General features: G+C 42.9%; 1 protein-coding gene across 3 annotated transcripts in view; it reads left to right on the top strand.

Moving 5' to 3' along the window:
- Positions 1 to 18110, top strand: part of TRPV5 (transient receptor potential cation channel subfamily V member 5) — a 28402-nt gene extending 10292 nt beyond the window's left edge. Inside the window, exons 9-15 of one of the 3 annotated variants that reach the window (XM_044246758.1) lie at positions 9589 to 9675; positions 9774 to 9850; positions 10099 to 10264; positions 10467 to 10533; positions 12439 to 12707; positions 15890 to 15996; positions 16685 to 18110. In XM_044246758.1, coding sequence (XP_044102693.1) covers positions 9589 to 9675; positions 9774 to 9850; positions 10099 to 10264; positions 10467 to 10533; positions 12439 to 12707; positions 15890 to 15996; positions 16685 to 16988 — 1077 coding nt within the window. In that variant the 3' untranslated portion in view covers positions 16989 to 18110. The remainder of the gene's footprint in view (positions 1 to 9588; positions 9676 to 9773; positions 9851 to 10098; positions 10265 to 10466; positions 10534 to 12438; positions 12708 to 15889; positions 15997 to 16684) is intronic. The other 2 variants (XM_044246760.1, XM_044246759.1) reach the window with 2 other exon arrangements.
- Positions 18111 to 19113: the final 1003 nt, after the last annotated feature.

Below are 19113 nucleotides of genomic sequence, written 5' to 3'. Positions count from 1 at the left end.
GTTGTAGGCATTAGGAATTTATCACGGTCTGAGCAAAGCACACATGATCTCTGCCCTTTTGGAGTCTACAGACTGGTTGATGTTAAGTGAATGAATAGAAATTTCATCACGACCTGTGATTGTTACAATTCACATTATGGTTTCGTATGACAAGAAAAAAGACAGGATATTATGAGAGTTTAAAAGAGGGGCCTAGACATGCTGAAAAGCCAGAGGCAGCTTCCCTGAGGGATATACCTAAGCCGAGAGCTGCACACCGGTTAAAGGTGCAGAGTTAGTCTTAGGTGGAAAGCAGGCACCCCAAAAAACCCTGCCTTAAGAAGAATTTTGCCAACATCTGAGAACCAAAAGAAGAGCTAGAGCACAGGAGCTGGGCAGGGCGGAAGCTGCCAGATGAGGTTGTCCAGGCAGACCCTGGGCAAATCATTGAAGATTTTACTTTCTAGGGAAATGGGAAGTAAAGGTAATGGGAAGGTAATGGGAAGCTCAGAAGGTAATGGGAAGCTCAGAAGGTAATGGGACGCTCAGAAGGATTTTAAATAGGGGAGGAACTTAACAAGACCTTTGATTTAGAAAAACATCTCTGTTCGTAAGGTGGAGAGCAGATTTGAGGACACCAGGTGGATGTGGGGAGACCAGTTAAGAGGCTGTTATGGTTCAGCAAGCAAGAGATAATGGTGGGTTGGCCTAGGGATGTGCTGGGGGCAGGGTTTGGCATCGCTATGGCACAATGGATTAGGTCAGCAGGGAAGTGCGCAGACCGTGGCCGGAATGACTCATAGGTTTCCATTCCTTTAAATGATTTTGCAAGGACATGGATGGAGCTAGAGAGTATAATGCTAAGTGAAGTAAGTCAGTTAGAGAGATAATTACCATAGGATTTCACTTACATGTGGAATTTAAGAAACAAAACAAACAAAGCAAAGAAAAGAGACAAGCAACAACAACAACAAACAAAACCCTACTCTTAACAGTGGAAAACAAACACGATTATCAGAGAAGATGAGTGAAATACGTGAGAGGGATACAGAGTACACTTCCTTATCTCAGACCCTGGGTGATATATGGAATTGTCGAATCACTGTATTATACTCCTGAAACTAACTTAACACCGTATATTAACTATAGTTATTTTTTAATTTTTAAAAATTTTAAAAAGGAATAGAAAGAACACTGTCCTAAGAATAACTACGAAAGCAACAACAAACTGAATAATTCAGGAATCATTTATTAAATATTTGCTTTGGGGGAAAAAAAAAAAAAAAGGAAGAAGAAAAAAAAAAGAAAAAAAAATGTTGTCCTCCCGCTGTCATGGTCAGTGCGATTGATTTGTCTACACATCATTATTCCTCACAAGCTCTGAACAACCCAAAACACCACAGCTATTTGAAAACCCAACTGATAGCCAGCTCTGCACAACATGGTTCAGGAATCCTAAGCACCTTATTGGGGACAAGCACAGCAAATTAAAGAGGAAAAGAGATGAACAGAAGTAGGGAGGTTGGTAGGTAAAAATAACATGTGCTAAGTGCTTGCTTTGTGCACTTGACACGCATTTACCAGTGCTTGTGGGAGCTGATTAAAATGTAGATTCTGACAATAAAGCTCCAGTGGGACCTGAGATCTCCAACTAGCTGCAGGGGATGCTGATGTTTTGATTCCGTGGGCCACATTTCGGATGACAAAGCCTCATATCATTTAATCCATACAGATACCCTAATTACTAAGGAAAAGTATCACCATTTTAAAGACGATGAATCTGAGGTCAGGAGAGGTTAAGTACTTTGGCAAAGACACTCAGCTGGTAAGGGCAGCCCTGGGACCAGGATTTTGGTCTGCTTCACTTAAGAACTTCGCCTTTAACCACTGAGCTAGGCCATTTGTCTCTCCGGAGTGATGTACTGGGTCCCAGTCTTCTTTCTCTGTGGTCCCATTGCGTGAGAAACTCATGGCTCCAGGCTTTGAGGGCCTCCTGGGGTCTGCCACATGCTCCACTTTGTCTAGGTATGCCTCATCTCTCACTGTCTGGATGGGGGACACCGAGGGTTAGGGGCAGCTCTGGTTAGGACCCCCCGCACACTCTAGAGGATCAGAGTAGCCCCTCATTACGACCCAGCAGGACTTTTTCTGGGAACTTCCTTTGCAAGTTGGGGTCTTGGGGAGGAAAAGAAGGTCTAGGACTGGAAATTGAGCATTGTTTCTGCTGTCTTCCCACTTCTTCTGGGTTGCTCACGCTCTCTGCCCTTCTCCGCATGGTGCAGGTGACTCTGACTCTGCTATGCCCACCCACTCTGGGCATGTCCTTCAAGGCAGTGAGCTCAGCCAGCTGGTACATGAGAGCAAGGTCATTAGGCTTACTTCCATGAAGTATGAATGATCAGCCTCCTCAGGGGATTTGGTTGTTGACAACTGAAATTCCAAGCATATGATGATGTAACGAATTCCAGTCATTAATGAGAGACATTTATTTTTAGAGGAGCGGGGTAGAGTATTTTCTCAGTGCATTATTAGCCAGGCCCTCTTAGGTGACCTTGAGCTACAAATCTCAAAATCCTGGAAAAGCCCAATTCTTTGTGACCTTCTCCCCATTTGCTTCCAGTTGGGTTTCCCCAGTCCCTCTTCCTGATCCCATCTTTATCTCCCTTCTGCAACTCTCAGATCATGCTCCGCTTGCACCTGCCTGCTTACCCCATCCTCTCCCTCCTTCCTTCTTTCAAACGAATAGAGCATCCTCTACACGGTGCACTGTGCATTGTGGCTGAAAAGGAGTGAGATGCTCCCGCTCTTAGGGAGCTCTGAGATTACAGGTGAGGCATGGAGTACCCTGATAATTATAGTGTGCTGGGTAAGGTCTGTAAGCAGAGTGGTGCCAGGTGCCTAGGGGAGAACCCCCGAGCTGGGGTGGAGCAGCAGGAGAGGAGCCCTAGGAGGAATGCTATCACCTGACTTTTAAGGCTTAAGGTGAGCCAGGAACTATGATAAAGGAGGGCATTTTAATTCTTGAGGGCATAGTCTACAAAAAGGCCTGGATTAACACCCAAGCACCCCAATAGTTCAGTGTGGCTAGAGCATCACACAGAACATGGGGACACAGAGGAGGAACCAGACCAGCAAGGGTTCTGTACCTCAGGACATATGGTAGTCCAGATCTTATTTTTTTAAATTCACACCTCCCGGTGGCACTTCTAATTAAAAGAATATAGGCCCATGATTTAAAAATCAGAGGGCAGGCATAATGAAGAGCATGGGGGCCGGCCCCTCCTGACATATGTCTTATTCCATGAAGGCAACCAGGTTTTACCTCTTTAAGCTTTTCATTCCTGTTGTTATCGCCACCCTGCTGAACAGTATGCTTCTGTCTTTATTCATTAATTAAATTTAGACATTATCAATGAGATTTCTGCTACAATAAAGACCTTAGAGCACCCTCCATTCACATCTTCCCTCCATTTCTTTTCTAAAAGAATTTATTTATTTATTTATTTATTTATCTCTCTCTCTGAGAGAGAGACAGAGAGAGAGAAAGAGAGAGAGCATGCAAGCAAGGGGAGGGGCAGAGGGAAAGAAATCTCCCGCAGACTCCCTACTCAGTACAGAGCCCAACGTGGGGCTTGAGCCCACAGCCCTGGGATCATGATCTTAGCCCACACCAAGAGTTAATGCTTCACTGACTGAGTGACCCCAGCACCCCTCTCCCTTTCATTTCTATTCTGAAGACTTAAGGCAACAAGGAAATGTAGTGAACAGGGATGCCATGTCATGACATTAGCACTTTAGAAAGACCAGTCCAGAAGCATGGTGGGGAGTGGGCCAAATGAGGGAAATGGCTTCATGGTAAACCAGATGACAGATGCCACGGGTTTGCATTAAGGGAAAAGTGCTGTGAATTGAGGGAAAGGGTAGCGTTTGAGCGAGAACTGGGAGACGGAATGAACAGGGCCTCACGCATGAGTATGTCTTCTACTCGACTTTGTCAAACACAACCTGATCCCAAAACCATTTTACGAAGACCACAAATCCCGAAAGCTGTGGGTCAGCTTCTCGATATAGACAGAAAATCTTTTTTTAAAAAATTATCACATAATGTATTATTTGTTTCCAGGGTACAGGTCTGTGACTCATCATTCTTACACAATTCACAACACTCACCATAGCACATACCCTCCCCAGTGTCCATCACCCAGCCATCTTATCTCCCACCGCCCTCCCCTCCAGGAACCCCCAGCTTGTTTCCTGAGATTAAGAGTCTCTTTTGGCTTGTCTCCCTTCCTGGTCCCATCTTGTTTCACTTTTTCCTTCCTTCCCTCCATGAACCCCTGCCCTGCCTCTGAAATTCCTTATATCAGAGAGATCATATGATAATTGTCTTTTTTCTGATTGACTTATTTCACGTAACATAATACCCTCTAGTTCCATCTGTGGTGTTGCAAATGGCAAGATTTCAACTTTTTTATGGCTGCACAACATTCCTCTGTGTGTGTGTGTGTGTGTATCACTTCTTCTTTATCCATTCATCTGTTGATGGACATCTAGGTTCTTTCCATAGTTTGGCTATTGTGGACATTGCTGCTATAATCATTCAGGTGCATGTGCCCCTTTGGATCACTACATTTGTATCTTTTTCTTTTTTTAAGATTTTATTTTTTTATTTGTCAGAGAGAGAGAGAGAGATCACAAGCAGGCAGAGTGGCAGGGAGAGGCAGAAAGAGAAGCAGGCTCCCTGCTGAGCAGAGAGCCTGATTCGGGACTTGATCCCAGGATCCTGAGATCATGACCTAAGCCAAAGGCAGTGGCTTAACCCACTGAGCCACCCAGGCACCCCAATACATTTGTATCTTTACGGTAAATACCCAGTAGTGTGGTTGCTGGGTCATAGGGTAGCCCTATTTTCAACTTTTTGAGGAACCTCCACACTGTTTTCCGGAGTGGCTGCACCAGCTTGCATTCCCACCGAAAAGGTAGGAGGGTTCCCCTTTCTCTGTATCCATACCAACATCTGTCATTTCATGACTTATTAATTTTAGCCATTCTCACTGGTGTGAGGTGGTATCTCACTGTGGTTTTGATTTGTATTTCTCTGATGCCGAGTGATATTGAGCACTTTTTCATGTTAGACAGAAAATTTTGAATTCAGTCTCCAGAGAATAAAATTCTCAGAAATTCAAAGGAAAGCTTGTTCCCAGCTTGAGTTTAGGGCTTAACTAATGGAGGTGGTTAATGAAGGGAGAATTCTTATTATCAGTTCAATAGACATCAATAAGTCATTCATCAAAATTCAGTGCTCCTGTCCATTTTTTAAACATGAAAATCTCAACTTTGAAAAGTTATCTATTCCAAATTGAGAGCCAAACTTATACGTATAAGTGTGAAACACTAGAATTCCCCCTTAAAACAAAAGGAAAAGCAAAGTGTTCTAAAAGCCCAATGGCTCCATTATTTTTTCATCTTTATTGAGGTATAACTGACTAAGAAAATTGCGTGATACCTAAGGTATACATTGCAATAACTTGGAGTACGTGTACAATGTGAAAGGGTTCCCACCATCTAGTTCATTAACACATTCATCACCTCACATATTATTTTCTTTGCTAGTTTTTGATGAGAGCAATTAAATTCTACTCTCTTAGCAAATTTGTTTAAAGATTTATTTATTTTTTTAGAGAGAGAGAGAGTGCAAGCAGGAAGGGCAGAGGGAGAGAGAGAACCTCATGCAAACTCCCTGCTGAAGGCAGAGCCCCATGCAGGGCTTGATCTCATGACCCTGAGCCAAAACCAAAAGTTGGACTCTAAACTGTCTGAGCCACCCAGGCGCAATTTCAGTTGTATAATACAGTGTAATAATCAACCGTAGTCATGTTGTATGTTAGGTTCTTAAGTCTTATTTATCTTATAGCTTTAAAAGTGTATACCTTTTTACCAATTTCTCCCTATTTCTTCCACTCCACAGACCCTGAAAACCACTTTTCTATTCTCTGTTTCTAGGATTTTGACTTTTTTTTTTTTTTTTTTGGTCCCACATATAACTGGTATCACATGCAGTTTTTGTCTTTCTGTGTTGGGCTTATTTTACTTAAGATAATGCCCTTAAGATCCATCTATGTTGTCACAAATGGCAGCATTTCCTTCTTTTCTTGTGGCTGAATAATATTTTACTGTGTATATGTATACCATGTTTTTTTTTATCCATTCATCCATTGATGGTCACTTAGGTTGTTTCCATATCTTGGCTATTATGAATACTGCTACAATGAATATGGGGGTGCAGATATCTCTTCAGGATCCTGTTTTTATTTTTTCTGGGTGTATGCCTAGAAGTGGAATTTCTGGATCATATAGCGGTTATGTTTTTAATTTTGTGAGGAACCTCCATACTGTTTTCCATGGTGGCTGTACCAATTTGCATTCCTACAGTGCATAAGAGTTCCCTTTCTCTACATCTTCACCAAATTGTTATCCCCTGTTGGTTTTTTTTTTTGATGATATTCTATCAGGTGTGAGGTGATAATATCATTTTGGTTTTGATTAGCATTTCCCTGGTCATTGGTGATGTCGAGCAACTTTATATGTCTTTGGAAAAAATAGTTATTAAGTTCCTCTGACCAGTTTTTAATTAGATTGTTTGTTATTTTGTGCTATTAAGTTGTATGAATTGCCATTATTTTTATTGAAATTTTCACACATATATATTACTTTTTACTTTTTAGAGAGAGCAATTAAAGACAAATAAAACTCCTATGTGAAGGTCTTGTGTGGTGACCTTGGATAGCAGTGAGGAAGGGGGCCCACAGGAGACTGGCACTGTCTGGCCTGGTTTAGGGGAGAGGACTTTGGGGACAGAGTTGTGGAGGCAGCTACTTTAGGACAGTCAGATCCCCAGTGGAGCTGTGACAAAGCTTGGGACACCTGTTACTCACTGGTAAACTTGTGCAGAACTCCTACTTGGTTTGTTTTTGTTTTATTTGAGAGAGAGAGAATGCAGGGTTGGGGTGGAGGACAGAGGGAGAGGGAAAGAGATAATCTCAAACAGATTCCCTGCTGAGCACAGAAGCCCCATAGTGGGGCTTGATCTCCCCATCCTGAGATCAGGACCTGAGCTAAAACCAAAAGTTTGTCTCTTAACCGTCTAACTCAGGCACCCCAGAACTCCTACTTGTAAAGGAATCTGTTAAACAAGCCAAGGTGTGGAGGTGAGGGGAAGCCCCAGAAGAAGAGTGTGGTGACTGTACCCAACCATCTCCATGGGTTGGGAGTTTCACCTTTTCATCTCCTGAGGGACTAGCCAATGCCCATCTCCCACTGTCCTCTAGGGGCGCTGTGATTCCCCCCAAAACACGCAGATCCAACTTGTGCAGTTTTTTTACTTAGTTGAGCCAAGAAAGAAAGGTTGGTGGCAGTTTTCCAGACATATTTAACCAAGATACAAACTTGTAAAAAGAATTCAAAATTTTTGTACAGACACATATTTGGCACACATGCCGATATTTTATTTCATAGTTAATGTACTTATTATTTATCCCACTCACTACCTGATCTCAAAAGGAGTTGGAATGTTTTACAACTAAAGAGAGATGCTATAGGAACATTAAAATAAAGAAAAAGAACAAGGCTCATGAATTGAATTTCAGGACAGAGGTGGGGGAATTCAGTTAGACCTGAGTATAAAAAACAAAACAAAAGAGAACAGAACAAACACGCAACCTCGGAGCCTCCTTGGAAGCAAGACACAAGGAAAATTGTCCATTAGATGATAACATAAAATTGACCAGTTTGTCAAGAGAATATCAATTCTTTAAACAACAACAACAAAGTCACTGAAGTCTAGCCACAGGTGGTTAGATCATATTGTTTACCAGGAACATAGACACCAGCTCTTTTTCTGATCTCTCTTGGTCCCTTGGATTTACCTGAAACATTTCCACCCTCTGCTGGTAAGTCTTGTCCTACTCTTCCATCAAGGCTATATTCTTGGCTGCTTTGGAGCTGTCACTTTCTGAGCAACCATGGGGCTCCTGGTGGTACCTACTTTATATCATTGATCACCTCCTACCACATAGCATCTCTTCCTATTTCAAAGCTGTGCCTCTCACTGGACCATTCACCAAACATCCTGCTGAGGGATGCTTAGAGGTTCCAGTTTTTCAGCAGAGCAGAGATGATTAGCATTCCTTAGGCCTAATGAGGGATCACATCCTTCCTAGCTTAGATCATCAACTTTCCCACTGGAGCCAGGGACTCTCAACTCTTTTCTTGGGTGCACCACTCAGAGAGGTGACCTTAGAGAAGGGAGTTCCTCGAAGTGTAAAGCATACCTGAATGTGTTGAAGTTATTTGTACAATTTCATGGGGGAGATTACATATATATGAACACATTTTTCTGGTAAAAGTGTCCACAGTCTTAATGATACTCTCCAATGAACTCATAACTCCAAAAAAAGTTAAGGATCATTATTGTAGAATTCTATCGCTGCATATGTGTAATGTTGTAAGACTTTCACTGTGAAATCACATGCACATAAAGAGGATGGTCTTCTTTGACCTTGACCTTAGGGCTATATCTTCTATACCCATTGCTCAGGATAAGGCTAGGATAAAGGATAGGGATAAGGATAAAACTTAACTAAAGTTAAGTTTTTGACCCTTCCAAAACTAAAACCCATTCAATATCTCTAACCCTTTTTTCTGACATTTTTTCTGTTGCCAAATCATAATGAAACTACAATTAATATATCTATGGTGCTTTCTGGTTTATAAACTACATCCAGATACATCACCTAATATGATCTCCACAAGAACACTGGAAGGTGAGGCATTCAAGTTTCCATTTTACAGATGAGAAACCTCAGACATGGAGAGATTTTGGTGGCTTATTCAAGGTTTTGCTAAAATTTGTTGGTTCTGGATCCATTCTGGAATCTGAGTTCTGTGATATGTTTACAGCCTAGTCAATCTTCCAAACGCCACAATGAGATTGGAAAAGCTGGACTTTCAGCATAGTTGAAACCATCCCAAACCACTAATACTTCTTCCTGTTGGTTTAGCTTTCTCGACTCAATGCTCTGAAATGTGATCTCAGCCCCTTGGTACACACATCATAAATTACTGCTCACCATATATATTATAGCGATTTGCTAGGGGATGGCTCATGTTATTAGCATGTACAACACATATTAAGCTTTGGATACATAGACTAATGCCCTGATCACAGAGTTAGCCACAATAACAAATACAATAGTGGGGGCTGGGAGGTGTGATGGTGGTAATGGGAGCTTTTCTTTATCTGAGACAGACTTCAGTTGCTTTAGACCACTTGCCCGAAAAAGATTTGTTTTTTTTTTTTAAAGATTTTATTTATTAATTTGACAGAGAGAAATCACAAGTAGACAGAGAGGCAGCCAGAGAGAGAGAGAGAGATAGGGAAGCAGGCTCCCTGCTGAGCAGAGAGCCCAATGCGGGACTCGATCCCAGGACCCTGAGATCATGACCTGAGCCGAAGGCAGCGGCTTAACTCACTGAGCCACCCAGGCGCCCCCCGAAAAAGATTTGACTCTTAATCCATCAAAAAGTGCTTACCCTGTACTACTCCCACAGGAGGCCTATGTGACTCAGCAGGATAAAATCCGTCTGGTGGGGGAGTTGGTGACCGTCATGGGGGCTGTGATCATCTTGCTCCTAGAGGTGAGGTACCATCAAGGTCCAAGCTGAGGCCATCCATCTGGGGTCCCAGATTGAGCTGCAGTCCACATTGTCCTTTTGTTTTACTGGCCTCTTCCTAGATCCCAGACATCTTTAGGGTTGGTGCTTCACGATATTTTGGACAGACTATCCTCGGGGGACCATTCCATGTCATCATGTAAGTGTCCCTTCCTTTCGGTCTCCTGCTTTCCCTTGCCAGAATTGTTCCAGGTCTCCCATTTACTCTCTGGGACCTAGAGCTCAGTTGACTCTCACCTTCAGGGATTTCTCTCCAGCAGGCTCGTGTGTGTGTTTTGGGTGTAAGGACTAAGCCTGCGGGGATACTACCATAAGTTTTCACCATGCTAGAGGAGACCAAGAATTTTTCCTCTCTCACTCATTGTTCTCTGCCTCCCGCCCCCCCAGCATCATCTATGCCTGCATGGTGCTGGTGACCATGGTGATGCGGCTCTCCAACATGAATGGAGAGATGGTGCCTATGTCCATCGCCCTGGTGCTGGGCTGGTGCAGTGTTATGTATTTCGCTCGAGGATTCCAGATGCTTGGTCCCTTCAGCATCATGATCCAGAAGGTCAGTGCTTTCCCCAAAGCTTCCTCTGGCTTTAGCCGTAGGACATTTCTGGACAGAGGGAGGAAGTCAGAGCAAACAGGAAAATAAAATACTGCTCTGAGTGAATCTGGTGGAGTAGGAGGCCTCCAATCTAGCAGGATCGCTGCAGAGTGACAGGTGGAGAAGGGCCACTCCACCTTCCCTTCCCTTCCATTTCCTGTAGATGATTTTTGGAGACCTCATGCGTTTCTGCTGGCTAATGGCTGTGGTTATTCTGGGATTTGCCTCAGGTAAGAGCACTCTCCCCTCTTCTACTAGGTCATGGGGTCCAGTTCTTCAGAAAGTTGGCTTACTCTTGCTCATTTGTACTCTGTTTTGATTGCCCCCCCCCATCCTGGTAGAAACTGACTAAAAAATTACACTCATATCCATAGGATCAGGGCCACTCATGTTGGCTTAGGAGGGAAACCATGTGCTCTGACCAATAACATTCATGTTGACTAACTGCTCTGCGAGATCTTTAAAGAAGAGATAGAAGAAAAGCTTTGGAGAGAGAGGGCCATTCAACAGGAAAGACTGGCCAGTTGTGGATCTCAGAAAACTATGTGGGCAGAGACAGTGCAATATTTAACTCCTCTATGTTTATACTTCAGAAGAAGAAACAAAGAATTCAGTAACACAAAACATACTTTTTTCTTCCTATGTGTGATTGAAGTTGAGAGAAGAAGAAAGAATTCAAGGAGGAGGTGCCAAAAGAGATTCTAGAAAGTTTGAGAATGAAGGAGGAAAACAGAAGAAAAAAAGCTGTAAAGAGAGTTTGAGGAAAGAATGAGCTAGGTCCCAGTCTCAGCCCAAACCACTGGTTGGGGGAGAGGGGGAGCATCAGGGTAGAGAGAGGAGCATAGTCAGAAAATAACAGCCAGTGTCTGTTGGGTGAGGGAGGTGAGGGAGGTGAGCGTGGTGAACAAGTAGGAGAAAGTTCTTAGGGAAAGGTGCTAAGAGGATGGAAGAGCAGTAAGACTGGCAGCTCAAATCCAGTCTCTAACATCTACAACTAAACATCTATAAGACAAGAGGATGTCCTAGGCAGTATTTGAAGACATCCCCCCCACCCCAATTCTAAAAGACTATGGCTTTTAGTAGAAAGGGCACTATTCTTATCCTAAGAATTCCCATTTAACAGGGATTTCCACCAAATAGTAGACTAAAAAAATACCCCAAGATCTGAGTTAGGAATGGGTAAAACTGTGGTAGTCTGCCTATTTGGAGTATTCCTTCTGTATTCCTTCTCCCTCATTCTCCACCCCATCTGCACACATCTTAAATTACTGCTCCCAACATGTGTGTGTAGTTACATAGTATGCATATGTTGCATATAGTATATGGTATCATGACTTGGTGACTACAGAATGAGGCCATGATGACGGAGTAGCTTTCTGTAGATGTCTTATACCCAGAATCTCCTAAACCATCTCTTCTCGGTTGTTGTACTTGCTTTCTGATGCTTTGTCATAGACCCTATTTCCATTCTTGAGATCCCTTAGTTTATACTTCAGTTCCTCATACAGACAGGAGTCTTTTAAAGGTTCTAATGCCGTAGTACAGGATGTGCAGTATTATCCAGCAGGCTTCACACTGAGCAGGGAAACCTTCTCCATGAGGGTCCAAGATCACCCAGGGAATCTCAGAGTGATGGATGGTTATTTAAAGGTCACTGAGATTTTTTTTTCTATAGGCGCTTTTCTTTTAGTCATTTCATATGTCAATTCTTTGAAATTGTTGGAGAGTCCATGCATTCTTGTAACCAATCATCTTTTAACTATTCTATTTTCTAAGATGTGAAAAGCAGTTGATGACTTATTTTGTGTGTGTATAGTAAGTTACCTAACTGCTTTTCACTACATATATATATATATATATATATTTATAATACATGCACATACTTTATATACACATTTTGCTAAATGACTGAGTATTACCATTGTCCAGAGTGATGAACTTGGTCATCTGACATCTCAGGGTTTGCCAGATCCACATGTAGAATATGACTTACATGTATACAGTCACATATGTACATTTATGGGCTTATCTGTGTGTCTGCAAGTGTGTAAGTATGTGGAGATATGACTAGGCCCATACTTATTGTGATAACTCCCTGTTTCCCCACCTCCATGCCCACTTCCTGGGCGGAGCAGCGTTCTATGTCATTTTCCAGACAGAGGACCCAGCCAATCTGGGGCAATTCTATGACTATCCCATGGCACTGTTCAGCACCTTTGAGCTTTTCCTCACCGTCATTGATGGGCCTGCCAACTACGAAGTGAACTTGCCCTTCATGTTTGGCATTGTCTACTTTGCCTTCACCATCATCGCCACACTGCTTATGCTCAACCTATTCATCGCCATGATGGGTGACACACACTGGCGGGTGGCCCATGAGCGGGACGAGCTCTGGAGGGCCCAGGTGAGTTTATTAGTGTTAGTCTTACTAGGGGAAGAGTATGGAGAGAAAAATCAAAGTGGGATAAATTATGGTAGATGACTCTTAGGAGAGTCACAGAATAATCCAGTGGGGTTGTCACCTCAACAAAGATATATTTGGTAGAGGAAGAGACAAAAGGAGGGTAAAATAGTATGATAGGAGTAGGTTCAATACCCAAGAGCTGAAGTATTGGTCACAGGGGAAAAGTAGGTCTAATAGTCAACCTTGGGTCTAGTAAGAACTAGAAAATGTCTTATTCTTATATATTCTAGTTTTTTAATTTTTTAAATTTAGTTATTTAAAAAAAATTTTTTTAAGCAATCTCTATACCCAACATGGGGCTTAAACTCACAACCCTGAGATTAAGAGTTGCATCTCATGCTTTACCGATTGAGCCAGCCAGATGCCCCTATATATTCTAGTTTTTTTTTTAAAGATTTTATTTATTTATTTGACAGAGAGAGATCACAAGCAGGCAGAGAGGCAGGCAGAGAGAGAGGAGGAAGCAGGCTCCCCACTGAGCAGAGAGCCCAATGCGGGCCTCGATCCCAGGACCCTGAGATCATGACTTGAGCCAAAGGCAGCGGCTTAACCCACTGAGCCACCCAGGCGCCCTATATTCTAGTTTTTAATTTGAACCTTATCTTCTGTTTTTCTCCCTGTTTCTCTATGATTTTTTCTTTATATCATTGAGGATAATACAATTTTAGAGTTGGAAGTATCTTTAGTTTTCCTCTGGTTGAGCTCCTAACCAGAGATAAATTATTCATTAGTCAAAAGGTCATTTAATATATTCTTTACTGCTGATTAGGACCTTATTATCATATGGTTTTGGATAATGGTTGGGAGGAGGAGAGCTTTAGTCTTATTTCAAAAGTCTTTGTTACTAGAAATGTGCATGTTGCATTGAGCTTAAACCTATCTTTCTACAATTCCATTCTTTGGCCCCAGCCTTTTCTTCTCATACAACACAGAACACACTCTTCTGTATGAACACCATTCAGACATTTGAATAAAACCATCATTTATCCCCTCAGACTTTACATTCACTTAATAATAATTACTCAGAGCTTGTTATATGTTGGGAAATGTCTAGGAGTTGAGGACACCATCATGAACACAGATGTCATCTGTGTCTTCATGGAGCCTACAGTCTGGTTCCGAAGATGGCCATTAAATGATGGACTTCCTGGAACCCTGTACAATTACAGTAGTAAAAGTGTCACAGAGAAGTAGAAGATATTAAGAACAGGATGCAACAGAGCAGTCTGATGGGAAAGTTAGGAAATGCTTTCCTGATGGAGTAGCATTTAAGATGAGCCCCTAAACCTGGGTAACAATTAGCCAGTTAAGAAGAATAAAAGAAAGAGATGAAGGGTAGGGATTGTATCATTCAGAACTCTTGGCTAAAGGGACAGAAAACCAAACTCAAATAGACTTAAAAAAAAAAAAGGCATTGGGAGGAGGCTGTGTTGGTCCTTATAACTGGAAAGTTTAAAGTACTAAACCAGCTTTAGGCATATCTGGCCAGAGCTGTATCTCCATTTCCCACATGACATTAGTTTCTATGTTCTGTTCTCCTATCCAGACTTTCCTAAGTCACTCTCTCCCATCATGTTGGTGAGATGTCTTCTAGAAGCTCTAAACTCCCAAAGGAATGAGTAGATGTTCTGCACTGCGCAATTCCAAGGATCCCTTTTCTGTAGTAATCTGTGTGCTTCCTGATGCTGTACAGTATGTACCCCCTCAGAGAGCATCTTTCCCATGAGAGTCCAGTGTAAGCTCCATCTCACTGCAACTTAGTTCCATCCGGTCTAAGTTCCATAAGCACATCCCTGAATTTGAGGTTAAAGCCAACGACTGGCAAGTGGTGATAGTGGTGCTGGAGTTTAGGGGAGAATGGACGAATTAGCCAGGCCTGTGTGTAGTCCAGTCTACCCTAACTGATGGACAGAGTGGTAAAGGGGCAATGCTCTAAGAGAAAGGGGTTCTGTTACCAGAACAAGGGGCTGACTTATGGCACCACAGGACACATAAATGTCCTTTTCAAGATAAAGAAGGAGAAGAGTGCTATAGGAAAAGGGAACAAATGATTAAAATTCCCAAGGTTGTAGGAAACTTGGTACAACTAAGAAAATCAAGTGGAAGAGCATGACATGGGGAATTGGTCTACTTTAATGATTGCTGGTGCCTTCAACTAACCAAAATCATGGTCCTTTCAAAACTAGAGTGGTCCTGATAGGATTGGAGGAATGCAGTATAAAAAGGGGTCATACCTTTCTTTGCTTTGGACACTATAAATGGAACCTCAAATTGAGCCAGGTGTTTTAGCAAATATACAATTTGCCCTTATCAAGATCATGATCAACTAGAACTCTTGTATCTTTGTTATGCAACTTAATTAGTGAAGCCCCTTTGCCATTTTCCTGTACTTATACAGATACTTTGGTCTTAAACATAAATGTGTAGGACCTTATATTTGGTTCTCTTAAATTTCACATTTTTGATTTTTGACCAGCATTCCAGTCTGATGAGATCATTTTTATATTGCTTCTGTCACCTCACATATTATATATTCCTCCCAGTTTTGTGTCACAGGCATATTTGATAAGCGTGTCTTCTATGTTTCATCTGAGTAATTAATGAGGGCTGGTCAAAGGACAGAATATGTGATATGCCACTAGAATTTTCCCTGCCAAGTTTACAGTCATTAACCCACTCTTTTTCTTTGTAGGATACGGGTATATAATTTGCTATAAATTCCCTGAACATTAGCAGCATTGTTTCATCTCTGCCATCATAGAGATTCTATTTAATCATTTCATTTAAATCAAGATAGCTGGTCTATGGCTTTCCTATGAAAAAGCAAATGAAATTAGTTTGGAGTGGCTCATTTTCTATGAATGTGAATAGTAATGTAGGGATCATGGTTTTATTGAAGATGCTCATAAAATATTCTTTCTCTCCTTTTATAATGGATGATGAGTCAAGCAGGTAGCATGATGCCTGGCCCAGGCTAGAGCTTGGCTAAATGACTGCCATCTCTCCAATCTCTGGTATCCTCATCTGACAGGTTCTTCTTTGATACCTATGTCAGTGGCCTCCAGTGTCCCCTGAAACATCATGACTCTTTCTGAGTTTCTTCTACCTCTTACTCCTCCCAGGTGGTGGCTACCACGGTGATGCTGGAGAGGAAGCTGCCTCGGTTCCTGTGGCCTCGCTCTGGGATCTGCGGGTACCAGTATGGGCTGGGAGACCGCTGGTTCCTGCGGTGAGTGACACTGTATATATGTAAAGTGCCAACAAGTGTGAGGCTGTAGGAATAGGGTGACCAGTTCCACATTTATCACACATCTTTTCATTACTGAGATCCCCAACTGGACCAAAAGGAGATGTCATCACTCTATAAAGTGAGACTGCATTAGCCTGTTTAGGGGAAGTGGGTGGAGCTGATGAAGAGGGTGACAAGACCGCTAATAGCTGATGCCAGGTTGTGAGTACATCAGGGCAGTAACGTGTGTGTGGCTGTGTATGTGTCCATGCTCAGATGTGGGCATGGGCTACCCAACTCGTTCTGTTTTGTTCCTACCTGACCCCCATTTCTAGTATATTTTTGCCTTGAAGCTAACCTTCTCCATATTCGACCTTCAGCTCCTGACCATGGTTCTTCCCATGCTCTCCTTTTTCTCTTTCATGTTCACTACTAAACACACACACACACACACACACACACACACACGTCCCACTACTTTCCAAATCCTGACTTCTCACCTCTTTGGTCTCTATCCCACCTTATCCTCCATTGTACTGTACTTCCATTCATTTGATCCTGGGACTCTGGTCCTTTCCTTCCCCGTCCTCTTGGTCCTGTTTCCTCTGTGAATTCTTTCCACCTCTCCTTCTCGTCATAGTCCTTTTCTCTTCACCTCAATTGAGTCCCTTCCCTTTGCCCTCCTCAGAGTTGAGAACCACCACGATCAAAATCCTTTGCGAGTACTTCGCTACGTGGAAGCTTTCAAGGGCTCAGACAAGGAGGATGAACAAGAGCAGCTTACTGAGAAACAGCCCTCTGTTTCGGCGACTGAAAGTGGGACGCTAGCCAGAGCCTCTCTGGCACCGCCCACCCCCTCCCTGTCCCGGACCACATCTCACAGCAGCAGCCACCGGGGCTGGGAGATCCTTCGTCGTAACACCCTGGGACATGTGAATCTTGGGCTGGACCTTGGTGAGGGGGATGGAGAGGACAATATCTATCATTTATGATGAGGATCCTTGTTACTGCTGGCCTGACAAACGGGTGGGCGTAGTTGGGGACAGTGCCTAATTTTCATGCCTGTTAATCATGGGGAGGAGGTGAACAGAATAATTCTTAAAGTCCATATCTCACCCTTCACATCAGCATTTCTGGAGATAGGCAATGGGCATCTGTTGCCCCACATACCTCCTGGGTTCTTAGAAGTTCCATATCTTGAGAAAAAGGTATCTCTTCAAGCAAAGTTGGATTTGGCCATCAAAGATATGAGGTAGAGATGCTAGACTAACATGTGGATCAACTTTCTTTCTGCCTCACGCAGGGCCTAGAACGTAGTAAGCTGTGAAGCCTGCCTGATTCCACAAGCTTACCATGGGAAGAGCCAGGCTTGGCACTGAGGTTGTGGCCCCTCCCTTTTTCTTATATCCCTGTAGAACTTTCTCCTTACCTAGCAACCAAACCCCAACTAGAAAATTGCAAGGCGAAATGTCCTTTATTCTTGTCTTATTTTTAATAATGTTATTGTGGGAAGATACACATAACATAAAATTTACTATTTTAACCACTTTCAGGGATACAATTCAATGGCACCAAGTCCACTTACCTTGTATCACCATCGCAGGACGATTTCATCATCCCAAACTGGAATTCTTGCATTCCTTAAACATGAACTCCCCACCATCCCCTCTGCACAGCCCCTGATAATCAATATTCTACTTTGTGTCTATGAATTTGCCTACTCTAGGTACCTCATGGAAGTAGAATCATGCATTATTAGTCCTACTGTGCCTGGTTTATTTCACTTAGCGTAATATTTTCAAGATTCATCCCTGTTGTAGCAGGCATCAGAATTTTGTTCCTTTTAAAGGCCAAATAATATTTCATTGTATGGATAGACCACATTTTATTTATTCATTCATCCACTGGTGGACATTCAGGTTGTTTCCACCTTCTGGCTATTGTGAGTAATACTGTTATGCACATTGGTGTATAATTCTCTTCAAGTCCTTGCTTGCAGTTCCTTTGGGTATATTGCTAGCTGTGGATTTGTTGGATCTTATGGTAATTATAATTTAATTTTTTGAGGAATTGCCACACTGTTTGTTGTTTTACTTTTTTCTTCTTTCCCTCCTCCTCCTCCCCCCAAACCATTCTTCTTCTTCTCCTTCTCCTCCTTCTCTGTCCCTTCCCCCTCCTCCTCCTCCCCTTTCCTTCCCCCCACTTTCCTCCTCCTCCTCCTCCCCCCTTCCTTTCCTCCTTCTTCTGTCCTCCTCCTCCTCCTCCTCCTCCTCCTCCCCCCCTTCCTTTCCTCCTTCTTCTGTCCTCCTCCTCCTCCTCCTCCTCCCCCCCCTTCCTTTCCTCCTTCTTCTGTCCTCCTCCTCCTCCTCCTCCTCCTCCTCCTCCTCCTTCTTCTTGTAGCCATCCTAGTGGCTATGAACTGGTATCTCATTGTGGTTATGATTTGTATTTCCCCAATGACTAAAGACAATGAACATCTTTTCATAAGCTTTTTGGCCCTTTCTATATTTATTTTTTGAGAAATATCTATTCAAGTCCTTCATCTATGTTTGAATTGTGTTGTGTTTTTTTGTTGTTGTTTTTGATTGTCTTACCCTTGCTTTTTGAGGCTCCCAGTCCGAAGTGTTTGTGTGCAGGTTTATGTGTGTGTATGTGCAGGTGTATGTTAAGTAAGTGTGGTAAATTATGCCTTTCTGTGCTTGAACAGCTCAATCATTTCTTTTATGGGACCGTACCAGTCTGTCCCTCAGGTGGCTCATTAGAAGCTAATCACCCTTGTGCATGGAGGTAGCAGGCTCCTGGCTACGTTTCCTGTAGCAGCCATCCTCCACCCCCACCTCCCTCTGCCCCTGTGCTGAGTTGTGGGGTGGGAACAACAATGCAGGATGGGCCCTCCCTCTCCAGGGAGGAAACTGGGAGATAGTGTTCAGGGGACCCAGAGCCAGGCTCATGAGAGCCTCCCACGTGTCTCTAGTCCTTTGCACCTCACCCAAGCCCTATCACCACCTTCACCCAAAAGCCATAATATCTTTTAGGAGGACTGTGGTCTGGAATAGCACAGAGGTGAGTGGGATTTGTAAAACCACTGGCAGGTTCATCGAGATACTCATACAAAGC

This window comes from Neovison vison, chromosome 4 (genome assembly GCF_020171115.1).
Source record: "Neovison vison isolate M4711 chromosome 4, ASM_NN_V1, whole genome shotgun sequence".
Taxonomy (NCBI): domain Eukaryota; kingdom Metazoa; phylum Chordata; class Mammalia; order Carnivora; family Mustelidae; genus Neogale; species Neogale vison.
Note: the sequence above shows the minus strand (reverse complement) of the source record. Positions and strands in the feature narration are given on the sequence as shown.